This window comes from Schistocerca americana, chromosome X (genome assembly GCF_021461395.2).
Source record: "Schistocerca americana isolate TAMUIC-IGC-003095 chromosome X, iqSchAmer2.1, whole genome shotgun sequence".
Taxonomy (NCBI): domain Eukaryota; kingdom Metazoa; phylum Arthropoda; class Insecta; order Orthoptera; family Acrididae; genus Schistocerca; species Schistocerca americana.
In genome coordinates this window covers 894703649-894725298 of record NC_060130.1, presented here as the reverse complement: position 1 = coordinate 894725298, position 21650 = coordinate 894703649, and the positions used below count along the sequence as shown (strand labels likewise).

Below are 21650 nucleotides of genomic sequence, written 5' to 3'. Positions count from 1 at the left end.
TTCTGTACCTTCAAAATTTGTGCAGGGGGTAGACAAAAGTACAGAAACGTTGTTGTTGTTGTTGTTGTTGTTGTTGTTGTTGTCTTCAGTCCTGAGACTGGTTTGATGTAGCACTCCATGCTACTCTATCCTGTGCAAGCTTCTCCATCTCCCAGTGCCTACTGCAACCCAAATCCTTCTGAATATGCTTAGTGTATTCATCTCTTGGTCTCTCCACGCTGCCCTCCAATACTAAATTGGTGATCCCTTGATGCCTCAGAACATGTCCTACCAACCGATCCCTTCTTCTAGTCAAGTTGTGCCACAAAGTCCTCTCCACCCCAATTCTATTCAATACCTCCTCATTAGTTATGTGATCTACCCATCTAATCTTCAGCAATCTTCTGTAGCACCACATTTCAAAAGCTTCTATGCTCTTCTTGTCCAAACTATTTACCATCCATGTTTCACTTCCATACATGGCTACACTTCATACAAATACTTTCAGAAACGACTTCTTGACACTTAAATCAATACTCGATGTTAACAAATTTCTCTTCTTCAGAAACGCTTTCCTTGCCATTGCCAGTCTACATTTTATATCCTCTCTACTTCGACCATCATCAGTTATTTTGGTCCCCAAATAGCAAAACTCCTTTACTACTTTAAGTGTCTCATTTCCTAATCTAATTCCCTCAGCATCACCCGACTTAACTGGACTACATTCCATTATCCTCGTTTTGCTTTTGTTGATGTTCATCTTACACCCTCCTTTCAAGACACTGTCCATTCCGTTCAACTGATCTTCCATGTCCTTTGCTGTCTCTGACAGAATTACAATGTCATCGGTGAACCTCAACATTTTTATTTCTTCTCCGTGGATTTTAATATCTACTCTGAATTTTTCTTTTGTTTCCCTTACTGCTTGCTCAATATACAGATTGAATAACATCGGGGAGAGGTTACAACCACTCCCTTCCCAACCACTGCTTCCCTTTCATGCATATCGACTCTTATAACTGCCATCTGGTTTCTGTACAAATTGTAAATAGCCTTCGCTCCCTGTATTTTACCCCAGCCATCTTACAAATTTGAAAGAGAGTATTCCAGTCAACATTGTCAAAAGCCTTCTGTAAGTCTACAAATGCTAGAAATGTAGGTTTGCCTTTCCTTAATCTTTTTTCTAAGATAAGTTGTAGGGTCAGTATTGCCTCACGTGTTCCAATATTTCTACGGAATCCAAAATGATCTTCCCCGAGGTCGGCTTCTACCAGTTTTTCCATTCGTCTGTAAAGAATTCGCATTAGTATTTTGCAACCGTGACTTATTAAGCTGATAGTTCGGTAATTTTCACATCTGTCAACACCTGCTTTCTTTGGGATTGGGATTATTATATGCTTCTTGAAGTTTGAGGGTATTTCGCCTGTCTAATCCATCTTGCTCACCAGATGGTAGAGTTTTGTCAGGACTGGCTCTCCCGAGGCAGTCAGTAGTTCTAATGGAATGTTGTCTACTCCCGGGGCCTTGTTTAGACTTGGGTCTTTCAGTGCTCTGTCAAACTCTTCACGCAGTATCATATCTCCTATTTCATGTACATCCTCTTCCATTTCAATAATATTGTCCTCAAGTACATCGCCCTTGTATAGAACCTCTATATACTCCTTCCACCTTTCTGCTGTCCCTTGTTTGCTTAGAATTGGGTTTCCATCTGAGCTCTTGATATTCATGCAAGTGGTTCTCTTTTCTCCAAAGGTCTCTTTAATTTTCCTGTAGGCAATATCTATCTTACCCCTAGTGATATGTGCCTCTACATCCTTACATTTGTCCTCTAGCCATCCCTGCTGAGACACTTTGTACTTCCTGTTGATCTTATTAAAGCTGCAAAAACACCCACCATGTTTTGCTCTTGGGACATAAACTCATTCAGAAATTGGAAACAGTATGCAACAAGACTTATATGACCAAATGACTTTCTTCCACTGTTCCATCTTCCATGTTTAATGGCTTCAGCAGCACATTTTCATGTTGTGGGCAATTGTCACTGACTAGTGGTTTTGGAATTCCATCCCGTGGTGCTTATGGAGCTCCCTTCATGTTGTTTTGGTTCAAATGGCTCTGAGCACTATGGGACTCAACTGCTGAGGTCATTAGTCCCCTAGAACTTAGAACTAGTTAAACCTAACTAACCTAAGGACATCACACACATCCATGCCCGAGGCAGGATTCGAACCTGGGACCGTAGCGGTCTCGTGGTTCCAGACTTCCAGACTGGCCACTTCGGCCAGCTTCATGTTGTTTTGCTGCTGACATTCTTATTTTCATTACACTCTTCTTCAAAGTCTGTCTGTATGTCTGTCAGTCAGTCAGTCACAGTCACAGTCACTCACACACACTTCTGCTTGCATTGTTGCTTAGCAGATATTATTTTTCCACTCTCTCTTTATGCAGTATAAATCTTCAATGGGGTGCCTCTTGAAACACCAAACACTTCAGAAGCACCCACAATACGAGCACCACCAATTTGCCCTCATTCAGATTCACTTGTCTTCCACATAATGCACTCAGAACTACACAGAACAGTGTTCTGATCAGAGCTGACACTTGCAGTGTGCTGAGGACATTCCAGAGGTACTGTTCTTGGAAAAATAAAACAGCTCAGCCTGCAGATATGGCTACCATCTGCACTTACGTTCAAGCATGCATTTCTGATGGTGGTTTTTGTTGAACCCCTGTATATACAGTACTTTCAAGCCCAGATGTGTTTAATGTGACACACATCTGGAAACACACTCTCCTATGATTTGACTATGTTTCTCACGATTGCTTCTGATCATGACTGGAGATTGTTGTCCCTCCTTGTCCAGTCCAATTTATTTCTTCCAGTTGGTGTATTTCTAGAAATGATGATGGCACTGTGTTGTTCTTGTGAATTTTTGATTTAAATTTATATCTACTTTTATACTCAACTTTGTCAATGCGTAGCAGATACGATATTACCTCTGTAACAGTGAAATGTGCCTATAATTTTAATAAAAAGTTTTCTTTTTCCTTTTATAATATTTCAAAAGTTGTAATGCTTTTTTAGTTAATTACTTGTGGTTCTTATATACTGTATTAATTGTGATTATACTGTGTGAGGATGTCAGTAATTCATTGCAACTAAGTAGTACAGTACTAAGACATAATCCGATATTCAGGAAGAGCCAGCTTCACATATTTTGAGTCATTTGGTGGTTTCTTTTCATAGTTTACTCTGCACCCTAAAATGCTTTCTTTTATGAAGCTGGGAATTATTTCTTTCTGTATCCTTGAGCATCTGAATTTGTTAACTGTCTCTAATGAAATTAGTCATGATAAAAATGAAAAATCAAACATATTTTAAGGAAATGAAGTACATTTATACCGTATAATTACTAAATGTTTTCTTCAGAAGCTAATAGTTTCCGTTTCAGTCCATCAGATCTTGAAGCAGATGATGAAGATAATCAAGAGTTTGACAGCCTGAACCAATCAGATTCTACAGTTAGCAGTCTTGTGCATGCTTCTGACAGCCATAGTCGGCAGCGTCCTGGTACACCTACAGGAGATAACCCAGAAGAGGTATAGTGTTAAGTTTATATGCCAATATATTAATTTATGAATCTTACTCGGTATTTTTCAAAATTTGCAGGTTATGCTGTATTTTTAGTCACTTTGTTTAAAAATTAACCTTTCTTCTGAAATTAACGGACTTTTCTTGTGTACCTTATATTTACAAGATGTGTTGTGTGTAATGAAAATGAATTTTTTTTTCCACTCGTTAGTTGCTGGAGCGAGCTCAGGAAGAGAATCGAAGACTGCTTTCACTACTGGAGGACCGTGATCGTAAGATTACCACTTTGGAAGCACGCATAGCACAGATACAACGTGAGACTGCACTTGAACGTGATCGGCTGCGTGAGGAGAATGCAGCTCTCATTCGTGCTATGGCCTCATTAGCTACAGCAAAATGAGTTTTCATGTTGCAGAATTTACTGTTACACCAGTAGATGAGTATTTTAGGCTTCCTTTTCTTTATTATGCATCTTATTTCTCTCATAGATTGGTTTGTGTTATAGAATATAAGTACACGCATTTGCTTCAAACATCTGCAGATTGAAATATATATATAAAATAATCATAGCTTATACATTGCGTGAATGTATGAATATTTGACTGAAACAGGAAGCCTGTGGTACTCTGCTTCTGTTATTATTATTATTATTATTATTATTATTATTATTATTATTATTATTATTATCATCATCATCTGCAGTATCCTTTTTATTTTATTATTATTATTATTATTATTATTGAAACTGGTGTGTATGTAACACTCAATTTCTAATGACATCATTGGCAATATTTTATTATTAGTATTATTTTAGTTGTAATTTATTATATTTGATATTTTATATGTAATTTTGTAATGGTATTTTGGTATTTTGAGAGTCATATGTCATTATGTGTGTGACAAGTTAAAACTATGTGTTGGACTAGGAATCAGTCCAAATCCCAGCACTTCATGGGCAGTTGGCTGCCAGTTGAGTCATCTGAGTATGCTTCACGGACCGACTGAAAGCTTCAGCTTGCCGTGGGCTTCTTCCCAACTCTATTATGTCTTTTTTTTTGTTGCATAAATGTTGTTTCAGGTTGTCTTCAATTAATGTCAAGACAAAACTGTAATGTGTGATAAGTGAAAAGGCTGTATACTAATTATAAATGGAAACTGTCTTATTACGTAAAATCTGTGATAAAAGTCCCTGTCCAGATTAATGTGTACTCATTGGATGTAACTTTTTTTCCTTTTAAATCAATAGCAATTAACAGCACTATCTATTTGTGCATTACTTCTAGCAAATTATATGAATTTTGTGGCCATTTCCATCAGTATTAAAAGTGCAACTATTATTCTCAATCGTTGTTATGCTGGATATTAGAAACTTTTCTTTTAGTCTTCCAAGTACACAAGATGAGAGCATTGTAATGTAATAATTCTTTAACAGTGATATGTACACATGTTAATTGCATGTCAGTAGTCTCTTCTTATAATTTTCCCTGTTGTAAAGGTAGCTATTTTTTTTTTTATATATGTAGATTTACAGATTGAGTGATTCAACAGAATTGTGTGGATGCTACTTGACGATACTGTAACAACTGTGGTGTACTAATTACGATATATTGAAGTTGTTTATATTCGTAACATTATGTTACCCTTGAATTTATTTTCTGAGTTATAAATGTTCCGCAACAAAACCAATCAGTTTGTACAGTAAAAATTTGACACCATGTAGCCCCTTTCTGTATTAATGTGTGAAAATAAATTCCGTTCAAAACTGTTTGCAAAGCCTTTTTCTTAATATCAGATTACTTCGCTCTTTTTCAGATTCCATGTTGGTACAATGAAAGTAGTGGTAATCTCACTGTAATTGTAAGTTGGGATAGACACGTTATTGTTGGATATTTTAGAGTAACTTGTTAAGTATGAGGTTTGGAACTTTAATAGTGGCAACTATTTATTCACAACTGATACAAAAGAGTTATATGTTTGCACCTGTTACTGTCCTTCAAAGCAGTCACCAGCACTGTGTAGAACCTATTGCCAGTGATGTGGAAGGCATAGTATACTGTTTGTAGAGCCTGTTCTGTTGATGGTGCGAATGGAGTGGTGTACTGCCTGTCGAATCTCTGGAACAGTTCTGAAGTGAATGCCACGAAGTGGTTCCTTCACCTTTGGAATAAAACAAGTCACGAGGACTTAGGTCCGGGCAATGTGGTGGATGGTACAGTACTTCCTAGTCCCATCGACCAAACAGAGCAGCCATAGCTTGGGCTGTATGCGCCCGCGCATTGTCGTGCAAAATGATGGGTGGGATGCGCAGAATGTGTCGTCGCTTCTTCTGCGAAGCTGGTTGCAGGTGATGCACCAAAAATGAACAGTAATATTGTGCATTGATGGTCTGCCATGGAGGAATGCAACCCACCTATCATTTTGCACAACAATGCACAGACGCATACAGCGCAAGCTGTGGCTGCTCGGTTTCGTTGATGGGACTGGGAAGCGCTGTACCATCCACCATATTCCCCGGACTTAAGTCCTTGTGAGTTTGATTTGATTCCGAAGATGAGGAACCACTTCATGGAATTCGATTCAGAACTGTTCCAGAGATTCAACAGGCAGTAGACCGCTCCATTCGCACCATCAACAGAACACTCTGCTAACGGTATACTACACCTTCCACAATGCTGGCAACAGGTTCTACACAACACTGGTGACTACTTTGAAAGACAGTAACAGATGCAAACATGTAACTGTTTTTATCAGTTGTGAATAAATAGTTGCCACTATTTGAGTTCCAACCCTCGTATATAGAAACAGACTTGTGGCATAATGATGATGGGCTGTGTCTGGCACTTATTGCTTGTGCTGCGCCTCTGCTTGTGGGGTAAAAAGAAAATACATGTACAAATTGTGATTTCCTCATGGCAGTACAGCATTTACTGAGGCTCGGCCTATTTTGGATCATGTGGCTGAGCGTAACCTGCATTTTCAATTGGATATATGTACAGGAAGCAAGTGAGGTGCCACGTCTAAATGTTTAATGCTATCACCTAGCAGGTACTTCACAACCGTGTTTGGTCTGAGTCATTAACCATTAGCATCAAATGGAACCTAGGTCAATATGTACTTAGGAAAAAAGTTGGCTTATTGTGGAGAACATTGTGCCTCTTGATAATACCTTTAGAAAACGCATGCAATGATACGAATGTACCTAACAGGATGCCATCAGACGAGAACACTGGTGCTGCCAATTCAGTCCAGTTTCCATGATATTGACAGCTTTATAACTTATCCCAGGGGTGTGTAACATTAAATTCAAAGAGCATCACTGTCCAGGGTAGACAACACCTTACATGAAGTTAATAATACACTACTATACTAAATCTGCTAAAGTTGGGAGATTGTATATGGGTGGTTAAGGAGCAACTACTTAAAGCATGTTATACATAAATTGATTGGAGCTGTGTGTCCCAGAGGCTACTGTGAGCTGTATAGTAAGGAAAGATAATTCTGCTTGGTCTTTACACGTGGTTGACCTTGCCCATATTTCCCTTGCGTGTTAGTTGGCCCTGGAATCTTCTCCAAAGCTAGGAAAGGCTACTACTGGCTACCTCTAGGTAACGATTGGTCTCTAATATGTTAAAAATAGTGTCATTAAATGTTTCCTGTGCCATAGTGGTCTTTAAGACTCAAATACTGTGTACCAAGTGTTTGCAACATGCAGTCAGAAACATTGTAACCTAGATTATTCTGCTCACACTGTATCAGGCACAGTAACTACTCTCAAATTAGATGCTTTGCATGTGGTGTCACAGTTTATTCCCATTACCATGATGGAATGTTTGAATTTTACATATCTCTTCAACACCAATTTATAGAAATGCATGTAAATTGTTGTTTCTTCTAATACAGCAAGTTTGGTCACAGCATATTTATTTCACATTTCACTTCTGACGCACTTCGCGCTCGCAGATTGATTTCTTCCTGGTCCTGATTTATGTATGACATTTCATCTAAATTAGAAGTGTCCTACCTTCATCATGTAGACTAATAAGTGCTTACATTAGTGTGCAACTACTCTAGAGACTAAAATGTCCATTGTCTTCTGTGCAGTATTTTTAGAAATACTTCATGCTTTAGACATGTGCAAAGAAATTTTCTCAGTTGGTTACATACTTGCTCTAATGTTCCTGCAAAGTGGGCAATTGTAAGATATTGTATTCATTTAGACAGATTTTAATGCAAACAAGTTGACAAGATGACTAATCCATTACTGGAAGATATACTGCAGTGAGATGCAACAGTTTGGGTTAGATGAATTAATGTTCAATGTGTTGACAGACACAGTACAAAGCATTTGTATCTTATTTGCTGTGTAATAGGATGATTTGATGGAGTGCCAAAAGGGAATGATTTGCATTCAGGTGCACTCCATTGTCATGCTGAGAAGAAGCTGGTTGATTTCGCATTTGAGTTACCACGTACTGTGCTACATGTTACCCAGCAGTGGCATACATTCCAGTCTATAAAGAATGCATTTCAGAAAAAAATTGTAGCTGAATTATGACCATACTGTACCAGGTTGACTATCACTTCCTTACAAAGTAAGAATATGTACTCTGGTCCATCCATGATCTTTTGTGAATGACATGGGGCAATTTGCAGCAGAATTAAATGTGAGCAACCTGTCCTCATTTGAGCCCACTAAGTTTCTTGGTTGCAGTGAATTTGAAAATACAATAGTGAAATATGAGGATTGAAAATAATTACATGATTAGATAAAACATGTTTCTGTGTGGATGATGTTTTTATGTTCATTGACATCACAAAGCCTTAAAGGAGCACTACATTCAAAAGTTGACACCAACTTGTTTCATTCCGAAGCACCACAGATGATCTGTACAAACTGATCCAGTACATTGCTGATGGATTCATATGTCAACAAGGTGAAAGACTTCAAAACATTTTATATGTATTAAAATATGATTTGGACTCTAGAAAAAGTTATTGTTACGTGCCCTGTCTTCTATAGTGACAATCCTCACTGCTGCCTGGATGCAACTGCAATTGCATGCTGTAAGAAGCAATCTCAACATCTGAATGTGGGTACAAAGTCGAGGCATTGAAATCTCTTAGGTCTTTGGAATTTCCTGTAAAGCAAACCATAAGACATTGCTGACATCTACACAATATGCCTGATATTCAGTAATTTGTGTGCCACACTACTGCCCCCGCCAGAGAAATGCCTCCAGCCCATACAATAACAAATCATCGCAGTTTTAAAAGAGGGACTGCTATTAGAATAACATTGACATATCTAGCATGTTGGAGTATCAGTGATTGTGAATGCAAAGGCCAACCAGGATGTGTGTTCTGGTCCAGTGCAAGAAAAAATGCTACAGGAATGGCAGTAAATGACATTTATTGTATTGGCACATGTGTACCTTCCATTGCTTTTTTACATGATTGCTAGCATTGTTTGTACTCTTACCAGAGTGTAGGGTCAGTTTTAGTGCCTCCGTGTAGAAGTCTGCTACTTGTGACAATAACTGGCTGTGATTATGAGATTTGTCATTGTCATGAAATGCCTGCTCTCTTTGTCATTGCACCAACTGTTTGCACATATACCTCAACCGCTTTTGATGGTCGTCTACTTTTCTCTTCATTGCTAACATTCTCACACTTCCATGTAAATTTGGTAATGAATGACTACTTCTAGGTTTTGTTTATTCAGAAATGAATCATTTCCTGAATCTTAACTCATTGACTGCCATGAGGCCACTGGTGGTTTTACACATAATGCCATGACATGGCATTGAAACATCCATCACCATGCATGTGGCAATCAACATGTTGAATGTGGACGTTTAATTAAGTTCACCCTTGGAGACACCCTTACTAAACATACTACTAGTTTCTAATTGAAATTCATTTCCAGAATAGCACAAGTCCAGAAGAATGATTTCTTCTTCTTCTTCTTCATTTCCCCAGTGCTTATCCCTTCCTGTGCAGGGTGTGCTTTTTTAAGATTTGGCAATTTTTCACTGCGTTAGCTTTACAGCTGGATGTCCTTTGTGATGCTGAAATCATCAGGGTAACGTTAGGGAAGGAAGTTGCGTATGCCATCTCACACATCTGTCTGTGAATTGTGTAAACTTTGTTCTGTGTATTATCATATTTTTAACAGTTTGTGTATTGTGTTCTCTGAAGTAGAATGTGAGGACCAGCCCAGCATTTGCATAAACAAGCATGGGGAACCGCATAAAAATCAGTCAGGCAGGTTGTCGTTAATCCGCTGTTTGGGTTTGATCTAGAATCTGGCTCACTTTTCAGTCTTGCAAGCTAGCATGCTGTGTGTTACACTAAAGCCCGTCTCACACGGAGCAAGGTTCGCCGCAAGTTTGCGAGATGGCGTGCATGCCTGCCGGCTTGCAGGGAAGGGAGCCGGCAATATTCCATGCTGAAGCTCTCCCACGGTGCAAGATCGGCAGCTAGTTGTGTTGTGATCGGCTGCGTGTTGTATCGAACGAAGATGGCTGCTTCAGGTACAGATGTTCAGAGCAAACTGGCATTATTAGCTCTTTTGGTGCTAAACGATGCAGAAATACATGCTACTGAGAGAAGAAGAAAAGAATGGACGAAAAACTGGATTAAGAGGAGAAACGCTGGGAAAGGTGTGCTCTCCATGCTTCATAAAGAGTTGAGGTTAGTTCGCATAACACCTACTTTTGTTTGAAAAGTATCACCATTTCATTACTGTTTGACTTTATAAATATACCAATAATGACTGTTATATACGACTTTATTTTATAGGATAGAAGATCGCACATCCTTTGCAAATTTTATTCGAATGGATGTATCGGTATTTGAAGAACTGCTTCGAATGGTTTCGCCTTTGATTCAGAAGAAAGACACTGTGATGCGTCAGGCAATTACGGCGCGGGAAAGGTAAGTGCATTATTATATGTTCGAAACAGAAAGTTAATTTTTATTTATAATCCATTGTAATTTTACGATCAATCTGAGACATGTTTAATATGCGTCTCTAGGCTTGCTGTCACACTGCGTTTCCTAGCGACCGGAAACACTTACAAAGATTTGGCCTATTCTACACGAATAGCGAACAACACGCTCTCCCGTATGATACCAGAGACTTTGATGGCCATAGCAAGCGTGTTAGGAGATAATGCGATACAGGTAAGCTCGAGATAAATGCTATAAGTATTTGCTACGATTTTCTACTTGGTACGGCACGACTGTGAAGTAAAATTTAATTTGCAGTGTCCACGTGATCCTGCCGAGTGGAAAGTAATAGAAGATGGGTTCCACAGCCTCTGGCAATTCCCGCATTGCATTGGAGCACTTGATGGGAAACATGTCAAGTTTAGGCCTCTGCGCTCTGATGGTTCATCATTCAGAAACTACAAAGGTCACGACAGCATAGTTCTTTTAGCTCTAGTAGATGCTAATTATAAATTTTTGTTTGTGGACATTGGCAGAAATGGAAGAATGAATGATGGTGCAATATTCAGAGAGAGTGCCTTGTTCGTGAAACTCATGGATGGTTCATTAAATTTGCCACCAAAGTCTCCACTTCCAGGTAGTGACATCTGTGTTCCCTACATGTTTGTGGCAGATGATGCTTTTGCGTTAAAGGAAAATTTAATGAAACCATATCCTGAACGTGACATGACACCTGAAAAAAGAATTTTTAACTACAGAATTTGTAGAGCACGTAGAGTTGTGGAAAATGCCTTTGGCATAATGTCAAACAAATTCAGAATTTTGCTGCAGACTATTCCACTATCTGTTTCCAAAGTAGAGCTCATTACAAAAGTGTGTTGTTTGCTACATAATTTTGTACTTGCCAGAAACTCTCAAGGATATATCCCGCCAAATGTAGATGAATTACCATGTCTTCCTGGCATTGCTACTCAGGGTGCAAATCATAGTGCAGCCAGTGCAAGAGAAGTGAGACAACATCTGACATGGTATTTCAATACTGTTGGCAGAGTTCCATGGCAGGAAAGGTGTGTTCAGGAAGGTAACAGATAATGGTTTACTATGTTTCTGAAACATTACCTTATTCATTGTTTCATTTTCAGTCCTTTGGCATATTGACTGTGTGTGTGTGTGTGTGTGTGTGTGTGTGTGTGTGAGAGAGAGAGAGAGAGAGAGAGAGAGAGAGATAAATATAAATTTATATGTATCTCAAGCAATGATTGGAACCTGTGCAAGACCTTGGAAAAATCTGATCTTATTTTGTATAACAGCTCCACAATTAATTACCTGGGACATGTAGAGAGCCACTATTATGAAATAATATTTTTCTTTGATGGTTATGAAGAAGGTATGGAAATACCTACTACACATTTATGTATCCCAAATTAACAGTTTTGGAAGATAATTTTGTGGTGACTGTATTTGTGGTAGTAAGGTACTGCACAATATTTTTTTCTGATTGATAGCACTTGGATTTATATGCTTATTTTTATTTTACTTATTTATTCATTCATCGAAGGATCATCTAACAATTATCTGGTATTTGTCACCATAATACAATGGAAAGACATAGTTTGTAAATATACATATATGTGTACATATAAGTATGCTTTTGGGATAGGACAGCTGGTTGGTTGTGGCCTTGACAGAACCTTGATGAGGGGTAACATAAATCAGGATGGCCAAATAGGGCCTGCTCCAACCTCTAAAATATGAGGTTACTATTTTAACAGTTGGATTGGCTCATCTGTTTAACCCCTATTGTACAGTGTTCTTTGATTTAAGTACTGTCTGTTCCAGGTAACTTATAATACAAATGTGGTTTTACTGTTCACTTTTGGTTGGACATGGAACAGCATTTAGTGATAACTCTGGATCACAAATTTGCTGCTTTACACCGTGCTCTAACTTTAGTCTGCTTGGAAAACTGGCTCCACACTGGTAGACATACTTCTATTCCCACCTTTGTCTTGAGTCTTCATCCCCTGTTATTCACTTCAGATATTGGCACAGGATTACAGTATTTTACAGTGTCGGGATGATGTTATCCCATATCACTATTAACCACTTCCATTAACACTGTATCAGTGATTCCCAACCTTTGTGAAACAATGTTTCTGCATGGAGTCAGATATTAGCTACTACCCTTGCACACCAATTTTTGTTGCTACTACTTTTTGATAACCTCTTTTTTTTATAGAATGATGTTGGTAGTCTCAGAACAACATGTTAAAATTGGTTCATTGTACTCCTGTTTGTAAACCAGTTGATTTTTAGACTCCTTGCGTTTGAAATACTAGTAACTAGAAGACACCACTTTGCTACTGTTCTGCGTGAGAACTGAATAATAATAATAATAATTTGTGTGGCACAATGGCAAAGTGCCTTTCTTTTGATGTGATGCCACTTCGGCAACTTGCACATTCCTAATCTAATCCTGTTATCAAGATGGGACATGTCATTTTTGGCAGCTCCTCACATCACTGAAAGGGGAATGCTACAGTGAAGGCCAACTGAAAATTTTTGTGGTCTGAACAGCCTTAAATTTTGCTTCCTGTTTTCAGGCACACTATCACTAGCCTCCTTTAGCAGTGTAAGAACAATTACCTACTTTCTATTAATTTTGATGTATGTTTGAAACTGCAAAGAGAATAATGAAGCAATATATGGTTAAGAGAACTATGTACAACTCTGAGAATATATTTAGGCATTTATGAGGTCTCAATGTTGTCATAGATGGCTGCTACAAAGTATGTGCATTTTTTTATCAGTTGCATAAAACTTTCTTAATCAGTATGCATGTATTCAAGAATATTGTCTATATTTCTATTCAGACAATAGGTGTCTGTTTTTGTGTGTAAGAGATTTTCTGCTGTTCGTTTCTGATTTTCTGTTCCAGATGCAGCTACCGATACACCAACTACATGATAGGATTCACGTTCAAGAATGCTTGTGAAGTGTTCTGAAGGAAATACTGTTGCAGTTCATGTGTCCATATTTAAAAAGTGTACAGAACAAAGCAGCGATGTAAAGACATTTTTTACTGTGTGTGTGTGGGGGGGGGGGGGGGGGGGGATTGAGCTAACTGTAGCCATTATAGCCATTATATATGTTATGGGATTATTTGTTTACTAAGTAAATATCAAGCCATCCTGACTTGGGTTTTCGTGGTTTCCCCTTGTCGCTAAGGTGAATACCGGGATGATGTGTCTAAAATGCCACGGCGGACTTCATTCACGAGTGTGTCACATTATGTATTTCTCTGATACAGTTGTTAAATTTTAATAGGCAAATACAATGCATAAACAGAATTGGTTAAAAATGTTACTGCTTATTTTACTCCTGTTTCCTATCATGTTAAATTCCTATTGTAATTACTTATCATGCAGACGACTTGCATCTCTGTGTATTATTTAAATATCCCAGGATATTTTAACTGTATTCAATTTCTTAAATACAATTATATCATTAGATATCACAAGATTCCAGCTGCTTTTATTTGTCACATAAGTACACGCTGCTTTTGAAATTCATACTATGATTGGCTACATATCTCAACTACTGCATTTATTGGTGATACTCTTGAAGTAATTTACCTACTCAGAGTTTTAGAAATCCTTACTATCGACTGGATTCAAAACGGGATATTTTAATTTGTTCTCGTGAAACAGCCTGATCTAAATGTACAGTTGAGTGCAAAGCTTTCATGCAGGCTATGCTACTACATAGGCAAGTCTGCATAATGTTGTTACCAAATATCTCAAAGTACTTGGGTAATTTGCTTCAAATTTTTACACTGTCTAATGAACATCTGGATAGATAGGGGGTGGGGTGTTACCAAAAGTCTATAGCAAGATCTTTACCAATATGTTTTGTATTTTTATCTGATACTCTCATTCATATTGACATAGGCTATTTTTCCTCTTTTTTTATAAATGTCTTAAGGTTTTCTGCATAAAGTTATTGTAAGAAAGAAATTGGTATGCTGTGAAAATGTACAGCTTAACCTATTCACACAGTGTTTCAACCAACATAGTCTGGCATGTCTACCATTATGCAAGTTGTTTCCCCTATCATAAATCTTCCTACTTATGTACAATCAAATTATATACTAAATGTGCTGCTAAGTTTTCATCATAGCAATCATATTTACAGGAAAGAGGCCAGTTGCACTTGTGGGTTATGATTAGAAAACTTTGTAATCCTATTCGTATGCAGATTAAAATTGTGAAATGTCATTGAAATTATTGTCCTCAAAAACTCAGTAGCAGAAGTCTTTAGAATACCCTGTATACCAGTTATCTCAATGGATGCACTTACTCATATTGAGACATTCCAATCAAGGCTCAAGATCATACAGTGGTAAGATAAGGATGGGGAGAGAGGGGTGCTAAAGATGTGTATCCAATTCCCACACATATTATACAATTGTCCAGCATTTCTGGGTTTGCTAGTATATAATTATGTTACAGGGATTTTACTTTAGTCATTCCTTTCAGACAATGAGAAAGTTCTATTTCACTGAATGTCCTCTTTCCTGCATCAGTGTAATGTTTTACTTACTCTTTGAACTATTTTACAATTCTTACTAGACATAGCTTATATGGTTTATTTGGCAGTCTCTTATGTTGACTGCAATGTGGCCACTAGCAGAAATAGCCAAGGCTCTGCCTCGGCTAGTGGAACCCCATGGCAGTGAATGTAACAATATTAGCGGTTTAATTTCGAAATTGGTATTGATAATTGTTCTAGTTATTTCTTATACATCACTTTCTTATTGCGAAGATGCTGATACTTCATGAACAAAGGTTTCTTTGATATCTTAGTATTGCATTTAATTTATCTTCCTGGAAAATTGCTTTCAAAACTGAAAAAATGGTTTAATATGAAATATGTTGGTAGTACAGCTAACATTAGGATTATTAGAAACTTCATGAGTCAACATTACAGCTTTCTTTATCTACGTTTCCCTTTTTGCATCTGTCATTAGACTTTTACCATTAATTTCCATTAAATGTTTGAGAGTGCATTTACTGTTGGTAAAGTTGCTGTTCATCTCCATGAGGATATGCACATAAATCATAAAAATGATCTTGCTAAACAACTGATTTCTGATTCTATTAGCAGAAATATTACCTTTAAATTTGAATCTCCATTTTCATGTTAAGTGCAGTAAGTGGACAAAGGACCTTACAACACTTCTCGCATTTGTTTCTGGTTACCCTTAAAACAGACTTCTCAAAGCAGTTCAACAAAGCATTGTAAACATATGTACATATTAAATCTCAGAAGAACTATACAAATATCTACATCAATCCACCTCAATAGAATTTATGTCATTAGTAGAAGATTAATTATTTGTAACTAGTCATACCATTGCTGAAAAAAGGCTGAAATTTGTTTTTCAGAGACAATTAAATTTTCTCTCTTAAGCCTTTCATAAAATTTCAGGTTTGAGATAAATAGAAGTCTTACAGCAGGGAAAAAACGTTTATTTTATCAATATTTCATATGGCAGTGGAATGATGTGCTATAAGTAAATGACATAAATGAAGTAATGGAATGACAATTTTATAATTCAATGACTGGCATAATTCTTTACTGTATGTTGCACAACAAATAAAGATATTGTTGGCCAAGCTGTTAGTGGAAATTAAAGGGAACTTGGAAGAAAGGAATAAAGTAAATAATTTTAAATACCATTTATTTTCTGTACATTATGAAAATCACAAACTTACACAATTTCACTGTCACTCGAGTTCTGCATTTGCATCTGCAGATCTTTAAGTTTTGCCTCTGTTGTTACATTAACAAGGTCTCTTATTAACTGCATTCTTATTTCATTGCTCTTGATTTCCTTTGCAAGGTTACCAATGAATATCATGCAGCTATCCATAGTCAGCTCTGCCGAAGGTTGTTGGCGGTCTTGGCTGGCACATATTTTATTAGCTATGACCTCAACAGCACTCATGTACCCATCACCAGGCCTCTTTCTTCTTCCATCCCTGCTTTGAGTGGCATGTGGTGGTGGTGGTGGTGCTGTTGTTGTTGCTGCTGCTGCTGCTGCTGCTGCTGCATCTCCACATTGTTCCCCAATGCATACATCGTTCATCACATCCACATCAAGACTATAACAGCCTTCGATGTTTTGATGTGGTGATGGTTGTATATCCATACTTTGAGAAGAGAGACTGCATGTCTGTAAATTGCAAAACGTTCTGAAATTTATTGCAATACTATAACTGAATGAAATGCATAACATACCAATGCACAGTTGAGCATACTGAAGTTTTGTAAATAATGTAAGAGACAGTTACTACATAAGGGGTAACATCTATATTTTGTTATTATAAAAGTGGGGGGGGGGGTGTTCTTTGCCCCAATTTCAGGGAAACTGAGGGAACTTTTTCCCTCTGACAAATTTGATCAAAATAGCTCCACAATATTTTCATTGCTGTCTTTCACACCTGAAGCAACTTGGGATGAATCATAACACATTGAAAGGAATACTGCTTACGAGATTAGTGTTATTACAGTGGGTATGAATGCAAACAAAAGCCAAGAGCACACCAATATGCAAATTACAATGCACACAAAATTTGAAAGAATTCCAGTAATGCATAACAAATGGAACATTTGCTAAAAATTTCACAAAACGCTTCTGAACTAGTAAAAGGTACCAGTAAACAATCTGATAGAAGGAAGAAACCAGGCAGTGCTTGATTATTCTAGTGATGAAGACCTATCATAAGAACAAATTGCAGATGAGGAAGTTCAGATGAAGACTGGGAATCATACAGAAGAAATAAAACCATATCAAAGCCACAGAGAAAACTGACACCTATCCACAAGCAAATTAGGCCTATTCCACACTAGGGCTACTTTGCTCAAATTTTTAAAAGGTTAAAAAATTTAAAAAATACTCCCTTCAGGGTTTACTATGGTTCTTAAATAGTTTCGAACAAATAACCTCATTTTCAAAAGTAATTTTACAAAACTACTACCCACTACATGATTTTGTATGAATAACTACGACAGTGGAGCACAGTATTGTAATTGCATTTATAATGTGTCTAAGACCCATGAAATTCAGTTTTTGTCTTAAGTAAATAGGTAACTTACCTCTTCACTTTCATTGTCCTCAGTCGTTGAATGTTGAGTCAGGCCTATGGCTGTACTTTTTCGTGGTAAACAATGATCCGCCAAAAACATTAACTTCTCGTAATACCATAAAGATGGTTTGTATATCTGAAAAATTGTAAGTTCATATTAACATAGTAAAATGTACGTGGGAAAGCTACATCGTAATCTATTACCATTCAAGATTATGTGCTTTCAAAAATCGGGTGAATATTCAGTGTGATATTTCTAGGAAATAGTCTTAAATGTGTCAGATTTTTGCAAGTAGTAGGTTTCTACATTCAACACAAAATTCATAGTTTCGTACTTACGTCGTTCATCCCAGCGCCACTGCTTTTCGTTGATTTTACTTTGGCGTGCTCCACTTTAAACTGAGTTCGTAGATTGTGCATTTTACTGTAGCACTCCTTGCTCGTCGTGTACGGTCGAACAACACACACGGCACTTGCAACTCTTTCGAGTGCTTCTGCACGCAAGTGTTTATTGTAATAATTTGGGCTTTTCACTGCGTACAGACACTGTTCTTCCCTATAAGCACATATCAAAGTTTCAATTGCTTCCTTGGACCACTGCGGAGCCATTATTTAATGATTATAATAACTTCCTACCGCACCTCACAACAGCAGAAAAGGAACTATGAACAAAGGCTTCCAGCTCAAGCTTTCCGCGTCTGACGTCACAAACGAAACGTCTCATGATTGGCCAACGCAGGTAGCATGCAGGGAACCTTGCAAGAAAAATAGCACCGGATCCATCCTGGAAATCTTACAAGGTTCCCAGCAAGGTAGCCCGCTAGCAGACGACGGAGCCCGCGAGGCAGCCGTCGCGCGAGCCAGCAAGGAAACTTGCAGCGAATCTTGCTCCGTGTGAGACGGGCTTAAAGAAGCAAGTCTTTTAAATTTTCTTTACTACTTTCTTATATCTTACATTAGTGGGTAAGTGATGAAAGATTTTTGTAGTCACATGTTGTGCTCCTCTCTGAACCACTGACAGCTGTAGTGCTTAGTAATAAAGATATTTTTTGTCTGTTGTGATTGAAAACATTAAAATTCTTTTCAGATTTTGATGAAAAATTTCTCAGAAAATGTGTAGTGATGCCTAAAAGACATCTCTATGTGAGCACCATGTGGCATTCTCATTATTCTTTTCTATGCAATACATGTTTTCGCTATAAGGTGTGAAATACCAAATACATTACCATAAGACTTTGCTGAATTGACAAGCAAAATATATTAAAATACTATTTCGTTAATTTCATGGACTAGCAATGATCTGAAGAGCCATAGTTGCTTATATTGGTACAGTAAAGTAAGCTAAATGGATACACATTGGATATTTAGTGCTATCAGTGTGATTATTTGAGGAAGCACAGTGCTATCAGTGGGGCAATAACCAAAATTCTCTAATGGACAAGACGACTCATTCACACTCATATGGTTGCTTAATAAGATTACAGACAGCTTCTCTTAAGAAACACTGAATGTGTTACAAATTGAAGACTCTGTACATCATTAACACTTCTGTACACAGGTGCAAATTATAAGTGATGAAGGGGAAATAAAAATTTTCTTTGAACACCACAAGAATGGTAATACATTCCAATCTACCTATTCCACTGCCACACTAGACCTGACAGTACTATGAGTCTTTATTATTTTACTGTGAATAAATCATGCTGATAATTTTTGCTGCTGGGCAGGTGTATAGACGTGGCTTCTCTGCTCACCCTCTTTTAAGTTTTGCTCAAAATTTACTAAATTTGAGATTTTCACATCACATAATTCCATCATTTTCCGGTTATGGTTTAGTATTTTTAAATGGTGAATTCTAAGATCTGTAGGTGCTGCTCATTACTGAATGAATTGTTCCACTCAAAGTAAATACAAACTTGGGTATTATTCTATAGGTTGCTGGCCTGTGTGTTGTCTGTATACACATTGTGCAATTTGGAATGTGCTTCCTTCACAACATCCATCCACTGAAATTTGTGGTCAAAAGGATGACTTTGCATGAGGTCCATGCAGTCAGTCTCACTCTTCTCATATAGCTCTATGAATAGAACAGTCATTTCTTCTTCTTGTACTTCTTTTGTTTCTTTGATTTCTGGACCTCCAGCAAGTTCCTGGAAGTGAGCAGAAAACCGTGTATTCAGTTAAGAAAGTCAATCTATATGTGAATCAGTAAACTAGATAACAAAAGTTGCATTCAATGCAGTTAAGCTAGAGAATTTATGAAAAGATAATACAGGATTATTCTTTAATGAGATCTCACATCTAATGACTGTTGTTTAAAAATGTTTTCTTAGGTATTTCAGTAAATATTTTGAGTCCAGGGTTGCAACATTCAGAAAATAGCTAACTTGTATATTTGTCTTTAGAATTTTAAGGAAACCGTGAATTTGTAGAATTACTTGTAAATCTGATTCAGCTGAAGATCAGTGTACTTTGAGGTATTTATTAACATACTGTGTAGTAACAGATATGTGTAGCCAGGGATGGATTAATGAAGTTTTGTGGGCAGGGGCAGTTACTGCGAAGAGAAAGAAGACCCAGGGATCCTCCCCTCAAACGTTAAGGGGAAAAAATCTTCAAAAACTACTGTTTCAAGCTGTTTTGATACTTTAAAATATCAAACAATTACAAAAATGTGTTTTTTTTTTAGTCAAAAAAGTTTTAAATGTCTTGAAATGTATAACATTCACAACCTTTTTCTGAGTAACTTCTTTTATGTAATTGTTAACACACAGAAAACTGGATATGCCCCTGAATTCTAGGCAAGCAGTCTACCAACAGCAGCAATGACAACAATGTGGGCAAAGCAGATAGTGTCCTAAGGGAGATGCAAAGCACATGCTGCTGTGGCAGATTGGGAAGCTTTGCTAATATTCAAACAAGAGGGGGAGCACAAGACACTGGTACAGGTAGTACATTCTCTAGAGCACATAAAGTAAGGTGGCTTGGGGAATAATGAATTAAATGACTAAATCCACCGACCAAGACTCTAAAATCATGGGCTTAACTTTGGTGCAGATTGCAAAAATTACCATTTGATTTTAATTTGGATTCAACTCTTGAGAGAGAGAGAGAGAGAGAGAGAGAGAGAGAGAGAGTGTGTGTGTGTGTGTGTGTGTGTGTGTGTGTGTGTGTGTGTTGGGGGGTGGGCTTGCAGTCACCCCCTCCACGCCCCCCCCCCCCCCCCCCCTTTATCTGCCTTTGGTGTCAGCGAATTATGTAACCACCCCAAACTGTTCATTGTATGGTAACCATCCTAAGACATTTCAAGTGCAAGCTAAGAGCAGTAAAAGAACTACGTAACCAAAAGCTGGGGGGATCCTATATGATAACTTCTATTGCTATTTGTAGTCTAAACTCACAGACAACACCACAAATGGATTAATCATCAGTTAATGAGTGTAATAAACTAAAGGATATAACTAACTTTAAATCTTGTCTCATTTACAAGAATATCTGATTCTATGACTTAACATTTTCAGTTATTAATAACTTCTTCCTATTCCTTTTGTACATCCTCTGATAAATTAACTCTTTGTCTTTCTCTGAAACTTAAAAAAGATCAGATACTCTTACTATCTTGTGTTGTGATAAAATCTTACAACTTGTTGGCCATTCCTTCCTTCAAAGTGGAAATTAAGAAACATTGTACTAAAAATTTAACAGGTTTTTTGTAGCATTATTCTTGTTCTATATTTTGCCCTCAATTTCTTCCATTAATAAAACAGATGAAGTGAGTGAACTCTAGAACAAGCTTAGACCAAATTAAACTATTGCATTTGTGTGTGAGTTTGCGAGTATCAAAATATGCGATATAAATGACCCTATCTCTTGATTGCATTGACTTAAAAGCTTACATTTTTTGCACCACCAAGGGACCGTAGAATTTAGCAATTTATATAAATTTGGACTTGATACCTCTACCCGTTCCTGAGAAA

General features: G+C 37.4%; 3 protein-coding genes across 5 annotated transcripts in view; 2 read left to right on the top strand and 1 right to left on the bottom strand.

Annotated features, from left to right (window-relative positions):
• LOC124555681 (PRKC apoptosis WT1 regulator protein-like) overlaps window positions 1–5338 on the top strand; it is a 58158-nt gene extending 52820 nt beyond the window's left edge. For 2 of the 3 annotated variants that reach the window (XM_047129681.1, XM_047129680.1), the window contains exons 7-8: window positions 3420–3579; window positions 3783–5338. In XM_047129681.1, coding sequence (XP_046985637.1) covers window positions 3420–3579; window positions 3783–3971 — 349 coding nt within the window. In that variant the 3' untranslated portion in view covers window positions 3972–5338. The remainder of the gene's footprint in view (window positions 1–3419; window positions 3580–3782) is intronic. The other variant, XM_047129682.1, reaches the window with a different exon arrangement.
• Window positions 5339–9930: 4592 nt separating this feature from the next.
• Window positions 9931–13081, top strand: LOC124555468 (protein ALP1-like). The gene is made up of 4 exons (XM_047129391.1): window positions 9931–10264; window positions 10373–10507; window positions 10609–10756; window positions 10841–13081. The coding sequence occupies exons 1-4, from the start codon at window positions 10017–10019 to the stop codon at window positions 11612–11614; spliced, it is 1305 nt and encodes a 434-aa protein (XP_046985347.1). The 5' UTR covers window positions 9931–10016; the 3' UTR covers window positions 11615–13081.
• A 3214-nt stretch (window positions 13082–16295) lies between these two features.
• LOC124556379 lies at window positions 16296–18478 on the bottom strand. The gene is made up of 4 exons (XM_047130342.1): window positions 18315–18478; window positions 18013–18229; window positions 17684–17809; window positions 16296–16760 (listed from the first exon to the last, which is right to left on the bottom strand). The coding sequence occupies exons 1-4, from the start codon at window positions 18395–18397 to the stop codon at window positions 16296–16298; spliced, it is 891 nt and encodes a 296-aa protein (XP_046986298.1). The 5' UTR covers window positions 18398–18478.
• Window positions 18479–21650: the final 3172 nt, after the last annotated feature.

Coding starts and splice junctions, on each gene's coding strand:
- LOC124555468 (XM_047129391.1), top strand. CDS start 10,017: ATGCTGAAGCTCTCCCACGGTGCAAGATCGGCAGCTAGTTGTGTTGTG. Junction 10,265..10,372: donor ATGCTTCATAAAGAGTTGAG/GTTAGTTCGCAT, acceptor TTTATTTTATAG/GATAGAAGATCGCACATCCT. Junction 10,757..10,840: donor TAGGAGATAATGCGATACAG/GTAAGCTCGAGA, acceptor TTTAATTTGCAG/TGTCCACGTGATCCTGCCGA.
- LOC124556379 (XM_047130342.1), bottom strand. CDS start 18,397: ATGAGACGTTTCGTTTGTGACGTCAGACGCGGAAAGCTTGAGCTGGAA. Junction 18,230..18,314: donor TCCTTTTCTGCTGTTGTGAG/GTGCGGTAGGAA, acceptor ATGTGCTTATAG/GGAAGAACAGTGTCTGTACG. Junction 17,810..18,012: donor GTGGCGCTGGGATGAACGAC/GTAAGTACGAAA, acceptor ACAATTTTTCAG/ATATACAAACCATCTTTATG.